The 18609-nt window shown below is 41.5% G+C and overlaps 1 protein-coding gene across 4 annotated transcripts in view; it reads right to left on the bottom strand.

Moving 5' to 3' along the window:
• Nucleotides 1–18609, bottom strand: part of PANK1 (pantothenate kinase 1) — a 35165-nt gene that overhangs the window by 11119 nt on the left and 5437 nt on the right. Inside the window, exons 2-3 of one of the 4 annotated variants that reach the window (XM_033065617.1) lie at nucleotides 18332–18517; nucleotides 7774–8126 (exon numbers count right to left, since the gene is read on the bottom strand). In XM_033065617.1, the coding sequence (XP_032921508.1) occupies nucleotides 7774–8109 (336 nt within the window). In that variant the 5' untranslated portion in view covers nucleotides 8110–8126; nucleotides 18332–18517. Of the gene's footprint in view, nucleotides 1–7773; nucleotides 8127–14990; nucleotides 15092–15411; nucleotides 15739–18331; nucleotides 18518–18609 lie in introns of those variants that run through there. The other 3 variants (XM_033065614.1, XM_033065616.1, XM_033065615.1) reach the window with 3 other exon arrangements.

Genomic DNA, 18609 nt, shown 5'->3' with positions numbered 1-18609 from the left:
TAAAGTTGCCCATCCAAATCCTGAGGTCATTTTCATCCTCACACATGCAAAGCAGGTCATGCCCAATTCTACTTTTCAGCCAAAAAAAAAGTACAGAGTATAATGGAGTTATACAGTACACAGCTGGCTCTCCAACATTTGCATACTGCAGGATATTTTCATAATGGCTAATGGAGAAGATCTACATTGGTAACTATGTCCTATTTTTAATTCTGGAAGCTATATTAAGTCACTACAAAGAGGGAAGATATTTCTGAGGAACAGGCATGGTCAATAGGTTACATTCTTTTAAGCTATTTAAATCTCCCCTGTTAAGTCATTGCTCTACTTGTACACAGCTCTAACATGCCACAAGTGAAAGCCATCCCACTCGTTGGGTCTGTCCTTTTTTTCTTTTTACTTGCCACTCCTCAAATCCTGTAACAAGGGAAAAGAAATAAAATGAAAAAGATCCCAAACCAGTAGTCTCAAAGACCTCAATATAGATCCAGTTATTCATAGGACAAGTGAGAGAGGTGGAAATAATTTTCTCTTGTTTCTGTATTTCCTCCTGCAACTTCTGCAATCCAGTCTTTTTTGGTTACCACATTGCTACAAAAATTAAAATTAGAGAAATGCAGCATAAAAGACTTGGACCATTTAGCTAGCAAATACAAAGAACAAGCAGTATTTGTGAGAAAATCTTTTTCACAAAACGTCACAAAATTCTTAAGGTTGATTTGAAAACAGTTTTGGATTTAATTAATTTCTAACTATTAGACCAAGAGGAAAAGCTCCAAGATATACACAAGACAAGGTATGATGCAAGGTATCAACATAATAAACCCTTCATGCACTCTTTATCACAATGAACATTGCATGGAGTCCACTAAGTCATTACTCCTTACAGGATTTATTTAGTTCAACAAACATTGCACATACCTGGATGGCATAAGCAAACATTCTGTACTACCCACGATCTTTCCCTAGGTTATGTGCTGTACAGTGTCAGATTCCTCACCTAAGTGCCTAAGTTGGATGCAGCATGACCCAACACCATCTAACACAGATGCATAAATGTGCTGTGAACCAGGAGTTGCTGTACAAAGATGAGTCATTAGAACGTTTATGGTCCCTACTGCCAAACCTCTATTCTAATGTAAGCCAAACAACCAGCCACAAGCTGCTTTTGTCTGATCAACGCTATGTTTTTACAAACAGGTAAGCACTAGCCAGAGACCTTGCAAGACACAAATAAATAATACAAATCAGAGTAGAACACTTCTGACATCAGTGCAAAATCACAGACAAACCCCTTGATTCTACAAACTACCCAGCCACCTCAACAATTCTGTAAGAACAGAATGGGAGAAAGTAATCAGGTTCTTTGTCAAGCACTATATGTAGATATTTTATTAGGTCCAGCCCTTCATGTATAGAAGACACTAAAATTAGTTCTGCTTTTTATAGCCCTGTGCTATATTTAACAGTTGATACACTGTAAGCAGAAAAGTCCTATTGCTGCTTTCTTTAATGTATGATATTCATAGTAGACTGAAAAACTATTTTCCTGTGTCATTGCAGCAGTCTGGTTTTGATTTTTGGAATAATCAAGACAGGCATCAGTATTCTATGTCAATCCACCTTCCTTCAGAAAACCAAAAGCTCAGCAGCCACCAGACACCCAAGGCTCCAAAGAACTTACTGAGCCACCATTGTTCTTATTTCTAAACAGAAATTAGGGCAAAGTTTCAAGAAATGTAGTAACCCAGTCTTGTACAAGAAGTCACAATGGAGCCATGGTCACAATTCAGTCCCTTTTCCCACATATACAGCAGTGGTTTTGCTCACAGTGTCTCAAAGCACCAAAACTGCATTGCAGAATAGATGTACCTGTAACCTTTGTAACTGATTTACAAACAGGCAAACATTTCTTCCTGCTGCCATCACCTGACCTATCACACTCTTCTCACCCCCAACTTTCAGCTGCTCAAGCCTCTTCTCCTTAGAGGAACCAAAGTTTATGTGCAAACACACACAACAAAAACGGAATCTGTGTCTAGCAGCACATTTTAATTGGATGTTTTTCCTACAACTTTTGCAAAATGCATTTGCAGGTATTTTCCAGCCTTCTACAATTCCTAATGTGAAGGCAGACAGCAAAACGGTCAACTCACCCTACTCTGCACTCCCGTAACTATATTCAGCACAGTGCCTCTCTACAGGTTATGTCAAAAAGTTGTGCTATGAGAAGAACAACTGCAGAACAGAGTAGTGTACAGGACCCTGGAGGGAAAATTTAGGATGGTTATAGGGAAACCACATGTACATTTTTTTAAATAATATTTTTCTCCATTATAGTCAGACTGTAGTTATTTCTCTTTAAGACTGCTTTTTAAATATTGGGGAAAGGAAAAAAACATTTTAGACCTCATTAAACTCTCAAGGACCATCGAAAGGAGTGACTTAGAACTTCAACCATGCTTGCAAGCAGGTTCAGCACACCAAGGCAAAGTAGCCAACATTTTCCCCGACGATGTTAGCATTAAACTCCTGAAACACAGTTGATTTCAAGGATACAAAAAGTCTGTTGTTACTGCGTACAGATGCTGTTCCAAGAAGAATCAAAGACCATGTCTTGTACTCTTGCAAGAAGTGCTGGAAAATTGTGCTACCTGTTGACATTAAGATTCGGATTTCTTTGTTGTTTGGCATGTTTTTTTTTAACTAGTGTGTATAACATTAAAAATAATTAGCTGTATTAAAGTACCAAGCAGTGCAGTGTAAAAAGAAAAAACATGGTACCAGCTTGTTTCTGCTTTCAAATACGGAAGCACATAAATCAAAGACTTGGGTCCCATTTGTTTCTTATTATGGGTGAGCAAATACATCCCTTCAGTAAGGTAAACATGAAACAGCCCAGTCCTCTAGAAGTGAGCTGAGGTAGCCATGACATATATGCACTGGGGTTGAAGTCTAATGTATCGCCATTGGTGAGCAGACATTTTCAATGAAGCTCCAGCTCATTAAACATTTCACCCACTTTTACTGTAATTTGGTGGACACAGGAAAGTCTGACCCTAGATGTAGTTGCAAGTTTATTTTTTGCTTGGACTTTCAATAAGAAATAAGATTAATTTTTTCTTCTGTCAAAAACTGTTAGGAATATAACATCTTACAAGTTTTTAATTATCAATTACAACAGCCTCATTTATTATATCACTCTGGCTTTTATGTCTGCTGGGCATCTCTCCAGTTTTTACTTCTTAGAATAGCTTACAGTCTAGCCTTTCCTTCCATCTCCTCCACTTTCATAAGGACTTTGCTTCCTTTATATTTTGATTATCTTCACTTCAACCCCCAACTCTGCTACTTTATGGAGCTGAAAATAGCCACTCACATCCAAACAAGACAAAGTCTAATGCACATAAGCTGCAAGTCCAACATTCACTGAGGCAGAAGATTCACTCTATATCAGCTTTGGGCAAAAAAAGCACTTATCAGGAATCCTGTACAGAGCTCTGCCCTCTTGCACAGCAACCCATAAGGATCTCTCCTCCCTCTTGGCAGGGAAGAGATGCACATTGTTTGTCCCCATACCCTCTGAAGAGGTTACTTTACCCATTCTCTGGATTCCACTTTCAACTCCAGCCCAGCCCCTACAGCCTGAACAGCTGCCTCCAGCCTTCTCAGCAAGATTTTCGAGTGTCTCATACTAACTGTGAAAGAGTTACACAGCTTACTCATCCTAAACACAGGCCAGTGAGTTTATTTGTTTTAAAATAAACACAGTCTATAAGTCATCTGCAGGCATTCAGCTCATACCACAAAATCAAGCCTTAGAATTAGCTAATAACTGGCACAAGAAAATCACTACCCAACAGCCAAGCTCACTTTTGGAGCTTTTTCCTTTATGGGAAGGTAAAGGCCTGAGTTTGAATCTGTGTTGGCAAAAAACTCTTCTTCCCCTGTCCCAAATGTTCATGATTAAGTGATTAGGGGTTACTGGCACAGATGCTGCTCCCACTGAAGACAGCAGTAAAATTTCTATTAAGACAAGTCAGGTTGTGCAGGTGTCTGTTCAGGAAAGGAATACAGAGATCCCACCTTTCAGTCACTGCAATCAACAAATTTTATAATAGAGCAGGCTTCAATCAGAAATCTGAATAGTCCTTCCTCACCTCATCCTGCCCATCCTTTACATTGAGTTGCTTTACAAAACTGAGTGGTAGCCTAAAAATTTATTCCTCATTACATTTCTGTGCAAGTAATGTGCCTTTGCTATCATGGAAGAGTCACGGAGTGATTCATCTCACAAAGTGAGTCTAAGTACTCCTTACTTTTACAGAAGTGATTACTTGAGCATTTACAGAATGTATGAAGTGACAGCATGTCATAGGGGAAAGTAGGAAGGATTATCAGAATTAGGTGCAGATTCATCCATGCCTTAACACCACTGTTACCTGAAAATAAAGACAGCCAGCCATAAAGACCATTCAGAGAGGAGGTAAAAAAAGAACAAAAGTGCAAGAAAAAACCCTCAAGGCTGGAAACAGTCCTTTTGGTGAATTATTTACTGATGCTCTCTTCAATGAACATTAAGTATAACCATATGGTTGGTAAAATTATTTCTATGGTCCAGTTTAATGAATAGAGTCAATTTTCCTACTTCTAGGGGAAGCACTCAGATCTTCAGAATGAGTCACATGATCTGCCAAGCCACAGACTGACAAAAGATCCAACATACTGCCAGCAATCAGCAAGCACACCATGGAGACTTCAAGCACCCACCTCTCCAACACTGCAGATCATATGAGGGAGGTGACATAGCTAAACCTAGGTAGCTTTGTAAATTTAGTTGCCTTTTTATAGGAAAAAACCAGTATTAAACAGAATGTGTCTCAACATTTTATGTTATTTTTTAATACGCAAAAGCAACAGAGATGTCTAGATCAAACCAGCTTAACTTATTTAGGGATTCAGAACTAGACAAAGGAGCAGAGGCAGTAACAACAGCTATCTGACTCTATTTTAAGGAGAAAAAGCATCTATAATCTTAGAAGGCTTTCTTCCTTGGGATTTGAATGTTGTTTTGCAATATATTGGATCTTTTGTCCTAAATCTATGCAATCTTACAGTCACATTGAGAAATACTAAGAAAGACAAGTAACTTAAAATCATAGGCACAGGAAAATAGAAGGCCAGAACAAAAGCATATTAGATCAAATGAGTTACTAGCATTTAGCCAAATTTTTTAATGAAAATAGCAACATTCACAAACATACCTTAGTTTTTCCACACTGCTTCTAAGTAACAAACAGGAAGATTTAAAGTCTCCTCCATGTAAGGCATTTTACAATACTGAATCCTGCAATAGCAAGTTTTAGACTTGGCACATATTCTCTACTTCCAGAGGCGCATTAGTGGTCAAATACTTGAAACAGGTATTTCAGAGCTTTGACGGAGCAGTCCTAAAGCTGTTGTCCAGGGTTAATCTATACACCATAGAACTCACTGATAGCCAGCTGCTGTTACAATGGCTAATGAAGTGTGACAATTTAAGTGCCAGTACCCAGAACACTCTGCCCTTTGAGAGAGATGAAGCAAGCAAACATCCATGTAATGGATAATATTCTGCTTCTGTAATTCTCTATGGATATTAGTTTGAGCCAAGAAACACTTCCTATAAAGGAAGGTATGGAACTGGATAGCTGCAAAGGTGTCCAAAGCACTCATTTTACTGGGAGTGCTTCACTGATTGCTTTATGTTAGAAAACTCCCCAGTCAGCCTTTATAGGGTTTGTCTTAAACTACCCACAAGTGTTGGTAGCACACAGGATGTTAACAACACTGCAGAGATGTGGAATTTCATGCCTAAGTCCACCAGTCATTTGCTATGTGACCTTGTATTTGTGTTCAACAGCTGGCAAAACAGCCCCAACTCCCCCAGCTATGGCTTCCCCTGCTATACAGACTATATTGCAGCTGAGACGAGACTGAACCCTCGCTGTAGATGACATATATACTGCCTGTAAGGCCAAAGCTACAGAGAAATGCTCAGCTGTGAGAGCCACCAGGTACCTTCCAGCTCAGTGGGAGCAAGGGACATGAACTTCCTTACAAAGCAACTGTAGCTGTTATTACATGATGCAGGACAAAAGAATTTGGAGAGATCAACCATTCCAAGGGGATAGTCAGCCTTCAGAAAGCCCTGAAGTGACCTCCCATTGTGACTTATGAATGTAGCCTGAATCATTCCCAGGACATAAGAAAAGATACTCAAAAACACCTGAACTGAGACCACACTGAGTAGAACCAAAACTCACCTCCTACTGTGGTGCCAATATCCTTAACAATGTGAGGCAAACAAGTCCTTGAGGACTTAATCATGAGTAGACTCTAACTTGTAAGGGACTTGCAATCACCCTAAAAGACAAGAAATCTAGCACTAGTGGTGGACTACTACACCAATTCAGAAACTTGATAGTCCTTCCTTAGACAAGGAAACAGTAATATTCACTGCAAGTGACTGCACAACAGCCTAACAGTTTGAATTCATGTTGAGCTCTTACAGCATTCTTTTTCCTCTTAAAATCCTGGTCATCTGGTATGTGAGGATATTGATGACAGAAGGGTAATAACAAGGAAAAACCTCTTGTACAGCAGGAATGGATGCTTGGAGTTAAAAATTAAGCACACAGAGCCAAGGACTGCAGTCAACAGCAGTTGGTGATTCAGTATGAGAGCTGCCTGGACTGAAGCAGAGACAGAAAAGCAGTTGTAACCTGCCATACCCAGCAGCCATCCCTCAGCCTCGAGATCAGGTCAAAAGTTAGGGACAGAAGTGCCAGACCCACCAGCAAAGTAAATCATTCACATTACTCTTAGTAACACTGTTCTGGGACAATCAGGCGCACCCTTTTGACTAAAATTTTGGGCCGAACCCGAAGTGTGCCTCATATATGGACAAAGTTCAGAAATTTGCCAACCCAGTCTCTTTTTCACAGAAAATAAATGAAGATATGTCCCAATACAGATAGATACACAACAGACAACTGCCTCCTGAATGCTTTTTCTCTTCAACACAGTTTGTACAACAGCTCTTCCATGCTTCTGCACTGCAACCAATTTTTGAAGAGTATTTTAGTGCAAAACTTCACTTTAACATCAGCTTCTGGAGTTTCCTGCAAAAGCTATTTTTAAATCCTTGGGATCTGAGACCTACTCATCTCGTGAACTACCTTCTTTAAATGGCACACTCACAGAATTGAAATCAAAAGCTAGCTGGTATTATTATGCTCCCACACACTGTTTCTCCCCCATGCTCCATGGCTGGTCTTCCAGACTCTTAACTTCAGTCTGTTTGAAGGTTAATACAAAGGGAAGGGAATCTGAATCAAATCTCCAGCCTGTATGGTTTCATATCTGGTTTCCAACAGATAGCCAGTTTGGGAATACCTATAGTGTCAAGTCTCTAGGTTGTCATAATATACCCTCAGTTGATTATGAAGCATCAGATCATCACAGCTGTACTCTAAAAAAACTCCACATTTACTAAAAATGTCCCGCACAACAATACTTTAGTAGAATACCCAGCAAGAACGATACCCTTCCCTCCTCCTCCTCCATGTTCTCAGCAATGTCACAAATTAACAAATGTGAATTGATTCTGTTGCTCCTAATCAGTTAGGATGGACTAAAAAAAGTTATTTTCCCAGCAAGTTTTAGTAGATGGGCTGTCATGGTGTTTTCCCAAAGTACTTCACACTGAACCCATGTGAACTGTTCACATACCGTTCTAAAGTCTTCCTCAAACTTGTAAGCTCCACCTCCCGTGGCACAGAGCGTAGTGTGCAAACTGGAGAAGTTCTTTTCACTGCCCATCTGTATGAACCTGTGCATGGCACAGGTGGGAAAGCGGATGAAGTGCAGGTTTCCTTTGCGTCCACACATAGTCAGATTTTTCAGTTCCAGGTGGACATCGCGAATGCCAGTTTTACCATAGGCTGTATTGGAGGTCAAGTATTTCCTAATGCTTTTCAAGTTTTCCACCTCCTCCTGTTCCTCCTCTGCAGTAATGTCCTTAGGTTCAAAGTAGACCAGTTTAACCAACGTTCCACCGATATCCATTCCAAACCATGGGAATGCTAAGAACAAGGGGTTTAGGGAGGGAAAAAAGAGAAAGTCACTATACATATACAGGCTAGACAAATCACTTAAATCATTTGCTGAATGACAATTCAGTGCAGTCACAGTAGCAGTATCTACTCCTGAGATCTGGGGGTCACTTACATCCAATTCATGTGATTTAAACACATCTCTAGGTTAAGCCTTCATAAAGCCTCAGTTAAGAAAAAGAATAAAGAAAACCTCAAAATATTCTTGTCTGCAGAAGCAGGTTTTAATAAAATGAAAACATTTTTTTCCCCCAGGAAACAATTTTACTCTTCAGTCACCACCTCTTGACAGAGCGTATTTACTGCATTTCACCCAATCGGCACCAATGGGTGAGAAATGAAGTGAAATTGTTTCACCCAATTGGCTCCAATTCTGCTAAGAATTAAGGGGAGGAGGAGGAGGGAGAAATAACCAAACAAACAAGAGAACAAGATTTCTCAAGTCATATTCCCACTGCATAACATCTACAATTGCCTTTCCAAGCTCAGTCAGAATTTCCACGGTCACAAGGCTGTGTCTGAAGCGCAGCAATACAGAGCTCCCATTATGCAGGAGGCCTCCAGAATCCAACCCACCAGAACCAGCAGCTCTGTTGGACTGCAACACTTGTATACGGGAGCCAAAAGTGAGCTGGCTTATGTTCAGTATTTACCACTGACAGACCTGTCCTTTGAGCGTAGACTGCTTTTGCTGGTGTATGTGTTAGCCTATCACAATTATATAACAAATGCCACTATTTGCTTCCCCGCTTGCCACATCTGGCCTAGGTCCTCCAAAATCTTTGTTCTGTTAATAGCAACAAAAAATTACTATAGAGAAAACCCAGCAGAAGATAATAACTGAATCAAGCAGGTCTACCTGCTCCACTTATACACATATATATGCATACATTTTAAATAGTAAGCCAGGTAACTTTCTGAAGCAGTAACAATTGAGAATACAAAATCTATACACAGGCACCGCAGATGAAGGGAGCTAGCAATGTTTGCTAGAAAAATTAAATTATAAGTACTGAATACACAACATCTAAGACACACTCCTAAAACAGCAGTCACACAGTCTGCTTTTTTAGGGAGAATCAGGTGGACTCGCCAGAAAAATGATTCTACCAGCTAGGGCATCTCAACTTAATGTTGATACAAACTTGAAACCATAAATACCATATGCACAGCTGATTTTTCTGCCAGTGAACCTAAAAATAAACAACTTGGGACACTTTAATAAGCATAGGAGGTACTTATCACTCTGTCCTTCCTCATGTGATCACAGATCACTATTAAGTTACTCAGCTTCAGGCTGAAAGAGATTTAGTGTCTTTTCTTTCTTACCACAAGTGTCTCAGCATCATCTGCCTGAATAAGTCGAAGGTCTGAATTTCCCAATTTTTAATATGCTCTCCCTGCCCAAAGTAGTCCTTAAATGTCAGACATTTAACAGTTATTTCACTCCACTTCTGTATGCCAAGTAATTGAATCATCAGTTTCTCCTCCCAGTTCCCCATGGACAAGGCAGGCATAATGCATGAACTCCAATGAAGTAGCTGTTATCAGTGGTAAGGTCTAATTATTTTCCTATGTTGCATAAAGACAGTGAATTTCAGTCTAATTTGAGGTTTGGGAAGATAATCAGATACACGAGAGTTCCCTGAAATGGGAAGAATTCAAAACAAGTGTTTTTAAAACAGGCTTTATTTTAAAGAAGAAAATCATGTTACAGACTAACCTGCAACTCAAACATTTGTGAAAGTACAAGGTGAATATTTATGTGAAAGCTGTCTGGTCCACACTGCACAACATTCTGATGCAGTGGAGCTCAGGATGCCAATCCCATTAGTGATTTACACAAATCTTTATTAATGCCACTGAGAACTTTAATTACCTGTCCCACTAGAACAGTAAGTCTCCTCATCAGATGTATCTTAACTGTGCAAGCAGGAAGTTTAATTTTAAAAGCAGCATGGTTGGACTATGCAACACAGAACCAGCCTGTAGCTAAGTATAAGCGGATTTCCACTATTTTTCATTAAGGCATAACACCGGCTACACTCTACCTGCACCAACTGTAGTTTTAAAGCCATAGTGCAGATTTCATCTTTGAGAGGCAAGAAGTGTCCCATCCTCCTATCAAACACAAGTCCAGCTATAAAAGTGTTAAACACTAACAGCTGAGAGTTATTCATAATGACTGCCAAGACCTTTCATTTTATATCTTAACATTTTGAGGAGTTATAACCAAACTACTCACAAAGAATACGTGCTGTAAAAAACAATGACATTGAAGTTTCTTCAACTCTGCGTAGTTCTTGGCATAACTACACATAATGCTTGCATTTACAAAGTGAACAGAAATAGCAGGGCACTTTTTTTTTGTTTATTCTCTCTGTGAATCTATGTTCCTTTCATTTTGTTGTGAGCCAAATGGACTGCTGCAGAAAGAAAGGAACGTTGCTTTTAGAACACCAGCAGTTTTCTTCAGCAGAAATAAAGAGCCCAACACCAGTCAACAGAACAAGATATTTCAGTTATGCAGAAGACCAGCTTAGTTTTCTTCTTAACTTCTAACACCAGCTCTCTGTTGGAATTACTTGCAAAAATTCTACAACCATCTTGACTGGTTGGCCAATTAAGAAAAAAATAAGTTTCAGCGTGACTTGTTAGAAACTTTGAAATTCATATTACTTCTGTACAACGGAGTGAGAGTAGAAACAGTTCTGTATTCCAGTGATTATTTTAAAATGCATTCACTGTACCTTTTGTTACTATCTGTATGTTCCGAATCAAAAGGCACCACTGACCCACCATCAGTTCTTTCCTCTAGCTGTATATAATTCATCTCAGCTGGCACCCATCCACTTCAACTTTCCTAGAGCCACTGAATGTGGTACTAATGGAAGTGTGCACACAGACTGAAGGGGCTCCTGGGGTTTGCTGCCTCTGTGAATACAGAAAGATGATTCAGAGGCCACCAAAATTAACAGAGCCTGCCCATTACTACAAACAGGGGGTGTGAAAGAAAGGGGTTTGTGTAAGTACATTTTCCACAGACTTGAGGGAAAACGGGGAGAAAATTGTGGAGTGGCTTTTTTTGGTTTTGTTTGTTTTTTGTAGGGAGCAGGTTTGAGGTTCTCTGTTGGTTTATTTTAAATTGGAAGTCCAGCATTTCATTGAGAACCTGAATAAGTGTCCCTGAATTACAAAAAGCCAGGAAAGCAAGGAGGGGAAAGTAAAATTCATCCACCCACATCTCAGGCTGATCAGAGTTAGTCAAAACTGTGATTTACTACGAGCAGTAAAGACACCAGATAAGTTGTAGAAATGTTCTCACAATGTAAAAAAAAATGTACTTCTTAATTAAAATTGTCTGAGAAGGCTCATGAGCTGATTTCTCTCTTGTCAGTAGGTATGCAACATATCCATTGGATCAGTTGAATCTATAACTGTGGCAAAACCAGAACTATTCTACTGCCTTGCTACACAGTAGTAAGAAAAAAAATAACACTGTAAAATCTAGTTTTAGGTCCCATAGAACCAATACAGAAAACCTCAAGATGCATCATGTGTTCTTAAAAGTCCAGCATAAATCAAAGACTCTACTTATCTTCTTAAAAAAATTAATTCTCTTTATGTTAATAAACGATTAGTGGTTTGTTATCATGAGCTAAAAATCCGTACTAGTCCAAAATTTAGCTGCAGAAGCACGTGATAATGCAAACAGAAGGTATCTACAGCATTGCATAAGTAGGTAATCTGATGCACACCAACAGCTGTGTATCTGGGGCAAAGGTTCACTCATGAGAAATTCCATGATACATTTTACCTAGTTTCTGCATTAACTCTGGAGTACCAGGCTATTCTACAAGGCACTATTATATTCAGATTACAGAACCTTGGATTTTTTAAAATCTTATGCTTAACATACAATATAATGAGGGCATGTGGAAAGTAAGTATCAAATCACAACATTCTCCTCACAGACAAGAGCTCAGGGAAAGCAAGAATGAGGGAACTCCTGGATCATCAAGTAAGATTTACCCCTTAAAGAAGATAACCAAGAGTAATCCTTTTCATACATTTAAACAATCACCACATGAGGTTAGCTCAACCTTTTTACTCCTCAACATTCAGAAAGAAATGTGCTTGAATCCTGCTCTCCTTTCTACCTGAGTCCTGGATTTATTCCTGACCAGTTTGCAGCAGTTTCTTCTTTTGCCAAAACTGTTTCAGCTTATAAATCTCTTTTACAAGACCTGTATTTCCTCAAGGACAGGCACAGTATTTCAATTTTTTTTATTAATAATTTGAAAGGTGGTATCAATACTCTGATACCTTAGTCATAAGTGTCTCAGATGAAATATCTTAATTTCAGCTGCTTTTCTTTCTGAACACACATATGTTGAAATCTTATTACTTCATTTACATTTCATTTGCATTGCCTGACACTTTGATGATTTAGGAACTTCCTGTGTTAATTTGGTCCAGAAGAGATGAGAGAACCAAAAACAGTAACAGGTGAATAAAAAAAATCAAAACAATACACACGTAACAAGGGATGGTATTCTTACAGCTTCTGAAAGCTGATTTTTATTAAAAAGATAAAGTGTTACTAGCTTACACATTTTTCAATTACTACTTCTTGTTCTACACAGTTATAAAAAGAAATAAAATGGAAGCATTTTTTCTTTGAATGAAACTAGAATATGTAGCTCAAAAAATTAATTATATCTGCTAGTAATTAAAGTTTCCTCAAACCTTAAAAAGCTAGAGCTAAATTATGCACAAAAATCAGGTGAAGCCTTTCAGTTCATCTTCAGTAGCAAGGGCTCATTGAATGCCTCCCTCCTCACAAGAAAAACAGATAAAACCCAAAAGTTATTACCAACCCCACAAAGGTTAAAAGTGAGTTAAACAGGTGTGAACATCCACAGAAATGTAGTTATATTACCACAAATTGATTTCTGAAGAAAAAGAAAACCGACAAAGCCTAATATCCCTGAAAACCCATCCAGTTAAAGTAAGGAAAAAAGAAAACAAAGACAGGACTCTCAGCAGAGGCTGTACTAGGCAAGCCCTCTCTCACCAGAGACTTATCAGCAAAGCACACCGATTTCACAGGGAATCTTCCCTTCTAAGAGGGAAAAAGACTTGTGAACATAAAATTCTACCTCACCTTATCAGAAAGTAAAAACAATCGAGAAAATAAAGGTTTAAAGGAATAATTGCTGCAGAAAGATAGGTTTCATTTGTTGAAATATTGGGAAATGCCAATTATCTCATTATCTTCACCACCACACAAAGCAAAGTCTGCAATCAATAATGGTCTCACGTGCCATGTGGCAACTGCACTTCATTTTGCAATCTGTCTGTCCTTAAGAACAAACATCTGCAAAGGCCAGGATTAAAAGCACCAAGCAAACCAGTAAAAATGGTACTGTATAGTATTCACTGGAGGAGGATGCAGTGGAAAGGTATGCAGTACCAGGACAATTTGAGTAATAATGCAATGAATTTTTTAGATGGCAGCAAAGTGTTACCATTATTTCCTGTATGACTAATACTAAATTTCAAACTCTTTCTTGTACAAAATAAACTATATATATTAAAAAGTATATCAGCAAGCATTCATGCATTTTAATCAGCAAATAAACTACCCACAAAAGAGTTCTACAAAGCACTTCCCTCAGCTGCTGCTTTAATTAAAGCCTCATTTCAGTAAAACTCCACACGTGAAGATTCAGATTGCGCAATATAGGCAGTTACCGATGCTTTTTACTCTGGTGGACTCTGTCTTCCCTCAAAATGGGATGGAAATTCCAAAGCTCTCATTTTTTCTTAATCAAGTCATTACATGAATCCCTAAAAGCTCAATTGTTTGCTTCAAAATAGTTTTTACTATTATGGAGAGTTTGATATGCAAGTGCTGACTCCTCTTAGTTACACCAAATCAAAGTGCAAGCCAGTCCAAGTTCTGCAGGTTTTGTTCATGAAGAAAGGACAAAGACCACAAAAACAATTTGTGACTGAGAATGACTTGGTCATTGACAGGCTAAATTTGATAGAGGACTAAATTAACTACCAACAGGTACTGTGAGCAGCACATGATTAATCAGTCAGAGAACATTCTAAGGGAAAGTGGCATGAGCAGCTCACCAAAAGCATGGAACAGCAAGAAAAGGCACTGGTTAATACACAGTCCTGTGAAAGGGCTAGTTCTTCAAGGCTGTTTCTAAATACTTTGTTCCATTTAACTAGAAAGTTTTAAAAATAATCTCTTCAAGACAAAGAAAAAAACCAAAACCCAGAGTAGCTGAATGCACATTACTTCCGATTGAGTAGAAACATCTTTAGTTTTGGCAGCAGGCAGCTCTGATCCTGACTAGTCTATTACCCGTTTAGAACACGCAGAACTTGTAACAAAGAACCAAACTCTCGTGGGTTTATGTGAAGGGCTAGAGAAGTGAGAGTAGTAAGAAATGGATTATTTTTCCCCCTAGATTGTTTTACTTACAGAGGTTAGCATGGAATTACTCAGTACCTACTGTAAGCAAGGGCAGTAAGCAATAAACCATAGAGAATTATGGAAATACAGAATTAACAAATAGGACGTTTGAGCCTCAGCCTTAAAATCAAGCCTGAAATAAGTTCACGAACACTTCCTAAATGAGAAGCATATTACAAATTTAAAGTGTCTACAAATATTTTCTTCCCGCCAGTCAGATAAACTTGCTCCCGGCTCCCAGGTTCGCTTTTTCCTTCATTCTAACAACGCGCGCGAAAGGAGCACACGCTAAACCCGTGGAGCCTTCGCACGCCCCAGAGCGCCTCGGCGTTACTCACAGTGTTTCTTGGGCACTATGAGCTTCATGAGTGCGGCGAGGAGGCGGCGAGCCGGGCAGGACCCTGGGCACCGCCCGACGCGCAGCTCGGCAAGGAGCGGCCGCCCGCCGCCCGCGTTTGTGCCGGGCCGCCGCTCCCCGCCCGCCGCCGCCCCATTGGCGCAGGGCGGGCCCGGCCCACGCGGGAGCGGGGCCGTGCCCGGGCGGCGCCGCCGCATTGGCCGGCACGGGGCCCTCGCTCCGCCCGCCCGGCAGCCGGCGTTGGGGGGCGGAACGCCCGCGGCGCGGAGCCGGGCGGCCGTCAGCCGCGGCCGGGCGGCGCTCTGCAGGGAGGGAGCCGACACCGGGCCGGGCTGCGGCAGCGCCGCGCGGAGGGCGCCGGGCGGGCGCCGCTCCCCAGAGCCGCCGCGGTCATCACTTACGTGGCCTGTGCCGCCGGCCCGAGTCCATCCTCCGGCGCAGCCTGCATTTCTTGGCCGGGGAGCCGTGGCTGAGCGGCGGCAGCTCCGGGCGTAGCAGCAGCGGGTGCGGCGGCTCCCCGCAGCCGCCGTTGCTGAGCGGCGGGCCCGCGGGGTGGAAGCCGTTCTGCAGCAGCCCGCCGAGCAGCGAGCAGGAGGCGGCGGCGGGCGGCGGCCCCGCCGGGGCGGCGGGCTGGGCGCGGAGCTGCTCGCCCATGGCGGCAGCTTCTCCCCTTTGTCTCCCGGCTCAGGTCCGGCTGGGCGCAGCGAAGCCTCCGCTCATGCCGGCGCCCGTGGCCGCAGCTCCGAGCGCTGGGATGCGGCGCCCGCCCCCCCGCACGGCGCAGGCGTCCTGCCCGCAGCGCGCTGCAGAGGGGCGGCCGCCGCCCTCGCCGGGGACGCGGCGACCCCCCCCGCCCGGGCAACGTGCGCGCTCCCGGCGCCGCGCCCCGCACCTGCGGGCCTCCGCCAGCGGCGGCGGGAGCGCGCGGGCGGGCCGGGCCGGCGGGGCACGGCCACCGCTCGCTGCCCCCGGTACAACTGCGGGGCGAACGGGCTCCCGCCGCCCTGCTCGCTGCTGCACACTGAGCAGCCTGCCCCTGGCACCGGCTGCCAGGTCGTTTTCTCTGCGGTGTACCCCGGAGCACGCTCGCGTGACTCGGGTAGCTGTGTCTCGGAGGCCCCGGTGCGTGTGCACCCCGGTGTGCCCTGTACCTCACACAAAGTTACTTACGCATCGGTAGGAACGTTCAAATTTTTGCCTACGTTGTCACGTGTCACTCAGCAGCTTAGAGGGACTAGTGTGACCTTGAATGTGTTCGACCTCATGCTTTTTTAGTATCTTGGCTTTCCCTGTACAGCGCTGATAATCTGTGACTGTGATTTATTCCCTGACCGATTAGATAGCCAAGTGTAAAAACACATTTTCTGAATGGGATGTATCAAATATCAAGTGGAATTAAAAACTGTGAACTATGCTGTGGTGTCACGTGTATACTTGAAAAGAAACACTAATTGAATTTTGCTCTGCACATGAAGGTCATTTCTCCATACAAACTGCCAGTCATTATATGCGTGGTTGTCCTTAAAGTAAAAGCAGGTCTCATAAAGGCTCCCTCTTACACCTAGAATTAGTACAGCACATGGGGCCTCCACAGTAGAACACGTAGTAAACATGAAGAACTATTATAATTGCCTCCACAAAGGGATACTGCGTTAGGAAATGGCTTCAGGAGAGGTAATGTTACATTCCTCCACTTCTTGGCTGGGCAACAGAACACTATGTTTAGGTAACTGGGAGCAAGCAACAGAAAAACAAGCACACCAAGTTGGGAAAATGAAGAGAGAGTGTTTGAGAACAAAGTAAAATTTTCTTCCTAAAAGCCTGCAAATAATATTCTGAAGATTATTTAAATACTTAGAGCTTTCTTAATTTTCTTATGCATAAGCATTTGTAATTGCCAGGCCAAATGCAATTGCCCTGAAGAGGGTAAGAAGGAAGACAGGCTACAAACATTTACTGCTTCCAAAACTGAAATTCCTTTAGAAGTCCCTAGCTTACCTGATTATGTTTGAACTACAATGCAGAAGGCTGCTGCCTGGACTGGCACAGACCTTCATGTCATCTGATGGCAGATCTAGGCAGCTGACTGGGTGCACTTCACAAAATTGTCAAGTCTAACCTCTTAGGGCATGAGGAATCAATGCTGCTACTGTCCCCAGCTGGTGAGAGTTGTCCCTTCTCGTCCCTGACACAGAAACTGCACATACAGCCAGCCTGATATGGAACAGGAGATCAAACCTGTTTTTCTCTGCATTGGCTGGGAGCACATGAGCATTTACTGTATCTCAGCTCAAAGGTGGCAACTTTTTACCTTATTCCAACAAAAGCAAGAGCACCTTTAATTGCGCACTTAAATTTCCTTCTGCTAGCAGAACAGTCCTTCCACTGACTCACTGGAATACTGTACTTAAGTACTGTGTCCAGTTTTAGGATTCTAAAAAAATTTTGGAATAACGAACAGAATGAAATGAAGACATAAAGTTTTAGTCTATGAAATGGAAGATTTGAAGGGGTATACATCCTGGAACAGGTAGCAGCAAAGGAAATCATCACAGTTATTGAGAAATAAGAAAATTTGTAAGTGGCAACTGCAGGAAAGGAAATTTACTTTACACTGGGGGCAGACATTTCCTAGCATGAAGTTAGACAAGGATTAGGCTGAACTGGAAGACCTGACTGTTCATTGCTGGCAAGTTTTTAGGACAAGCTAAACATCTGTGTACAAAAAGTCTAAGTAGAATTGATCCAGACAAGGAGAAGGCACCTTTCTGAAGTTCCTTCCAATCCTTTATTTCTAATTAAGTATTTCCCTAACATTTTGCTGTTAATTTTGCACAATTATGCCACAGATAGAAGTGGACTGAAACATATAAAATCTGTCAATGAAGTCATGGCATGTATTACAAGTTTCTAACACCTCGGTGCAACTTAAGTAAATTTTTCCTCTTCCTTTTTCTCTAGCTTTCTAAACAAAGTTTGCCAGGTCAGTTTTCAGTTAAACTCATAAAACAATCTAAATAGAATCTACGTGCAATATTGACAAACGAAGTCAAGGATGATTTCAGTTCTTTCAAAATTAACATTTACTCAGTATTTCTGTCTTCTCCAACTGAAGCAGGTGGAAGCTTCTAGTTTATATTTTAAAATATTTTCTATGTATCTCACTGTAAAGCAGCAATCTGGTGGGAAAAGGTCTACAAACACGTTGTATGCTGAACAGTCTAGGACACAAATGATCTTAGATCACTGAACAAGTCTGCTATACCAACTCACTGCATATTACACATTTGCACAGCAAACACTTCATGGAGTATTCCATACCTGCCTGTGCTTCAGACACTCAGCTTTCTCCCACCTCTTTTTATTTGTTTATAAACACAGAGGGCAAGTCTATAATTCTCTAACTCTGTCATTCTCAGCAAACTACTGACTCCCTTGCAGTTAGGATACTTTGCCATGGATCAAAAGTGCTGTGCTCCAGATGTTGCAGTTTCAAAACCAATGGAACTGGAAAAAACAAACAAACAAAATACAGCACCCTTTCAGGTATATTATCATCAGACAATCTGGCTTGAAATTTTTTAGGAACCTCTGAGGGT

The sequence above is a fragment of the Catharus ustulatus genome, chromosome 8 (genome assembly GCF_009819885.2).
Source record: "Catharus ustulatus isolate bCatUst1 chromosome 8, bCatUst1.pri.v2, whole genome shotgun sequence".
Lineage (NCBI taxonomy): Eukaryota > Metazoa > Chordata > Aves > Passeriformes > Turdidae > Catharus > Catharus ustulatus.
The sequence above is the reverse complement of the archived record's forward strand: the minus strand, read 5'-3'. Positions and strand labels throughout refer to the sequence as shown.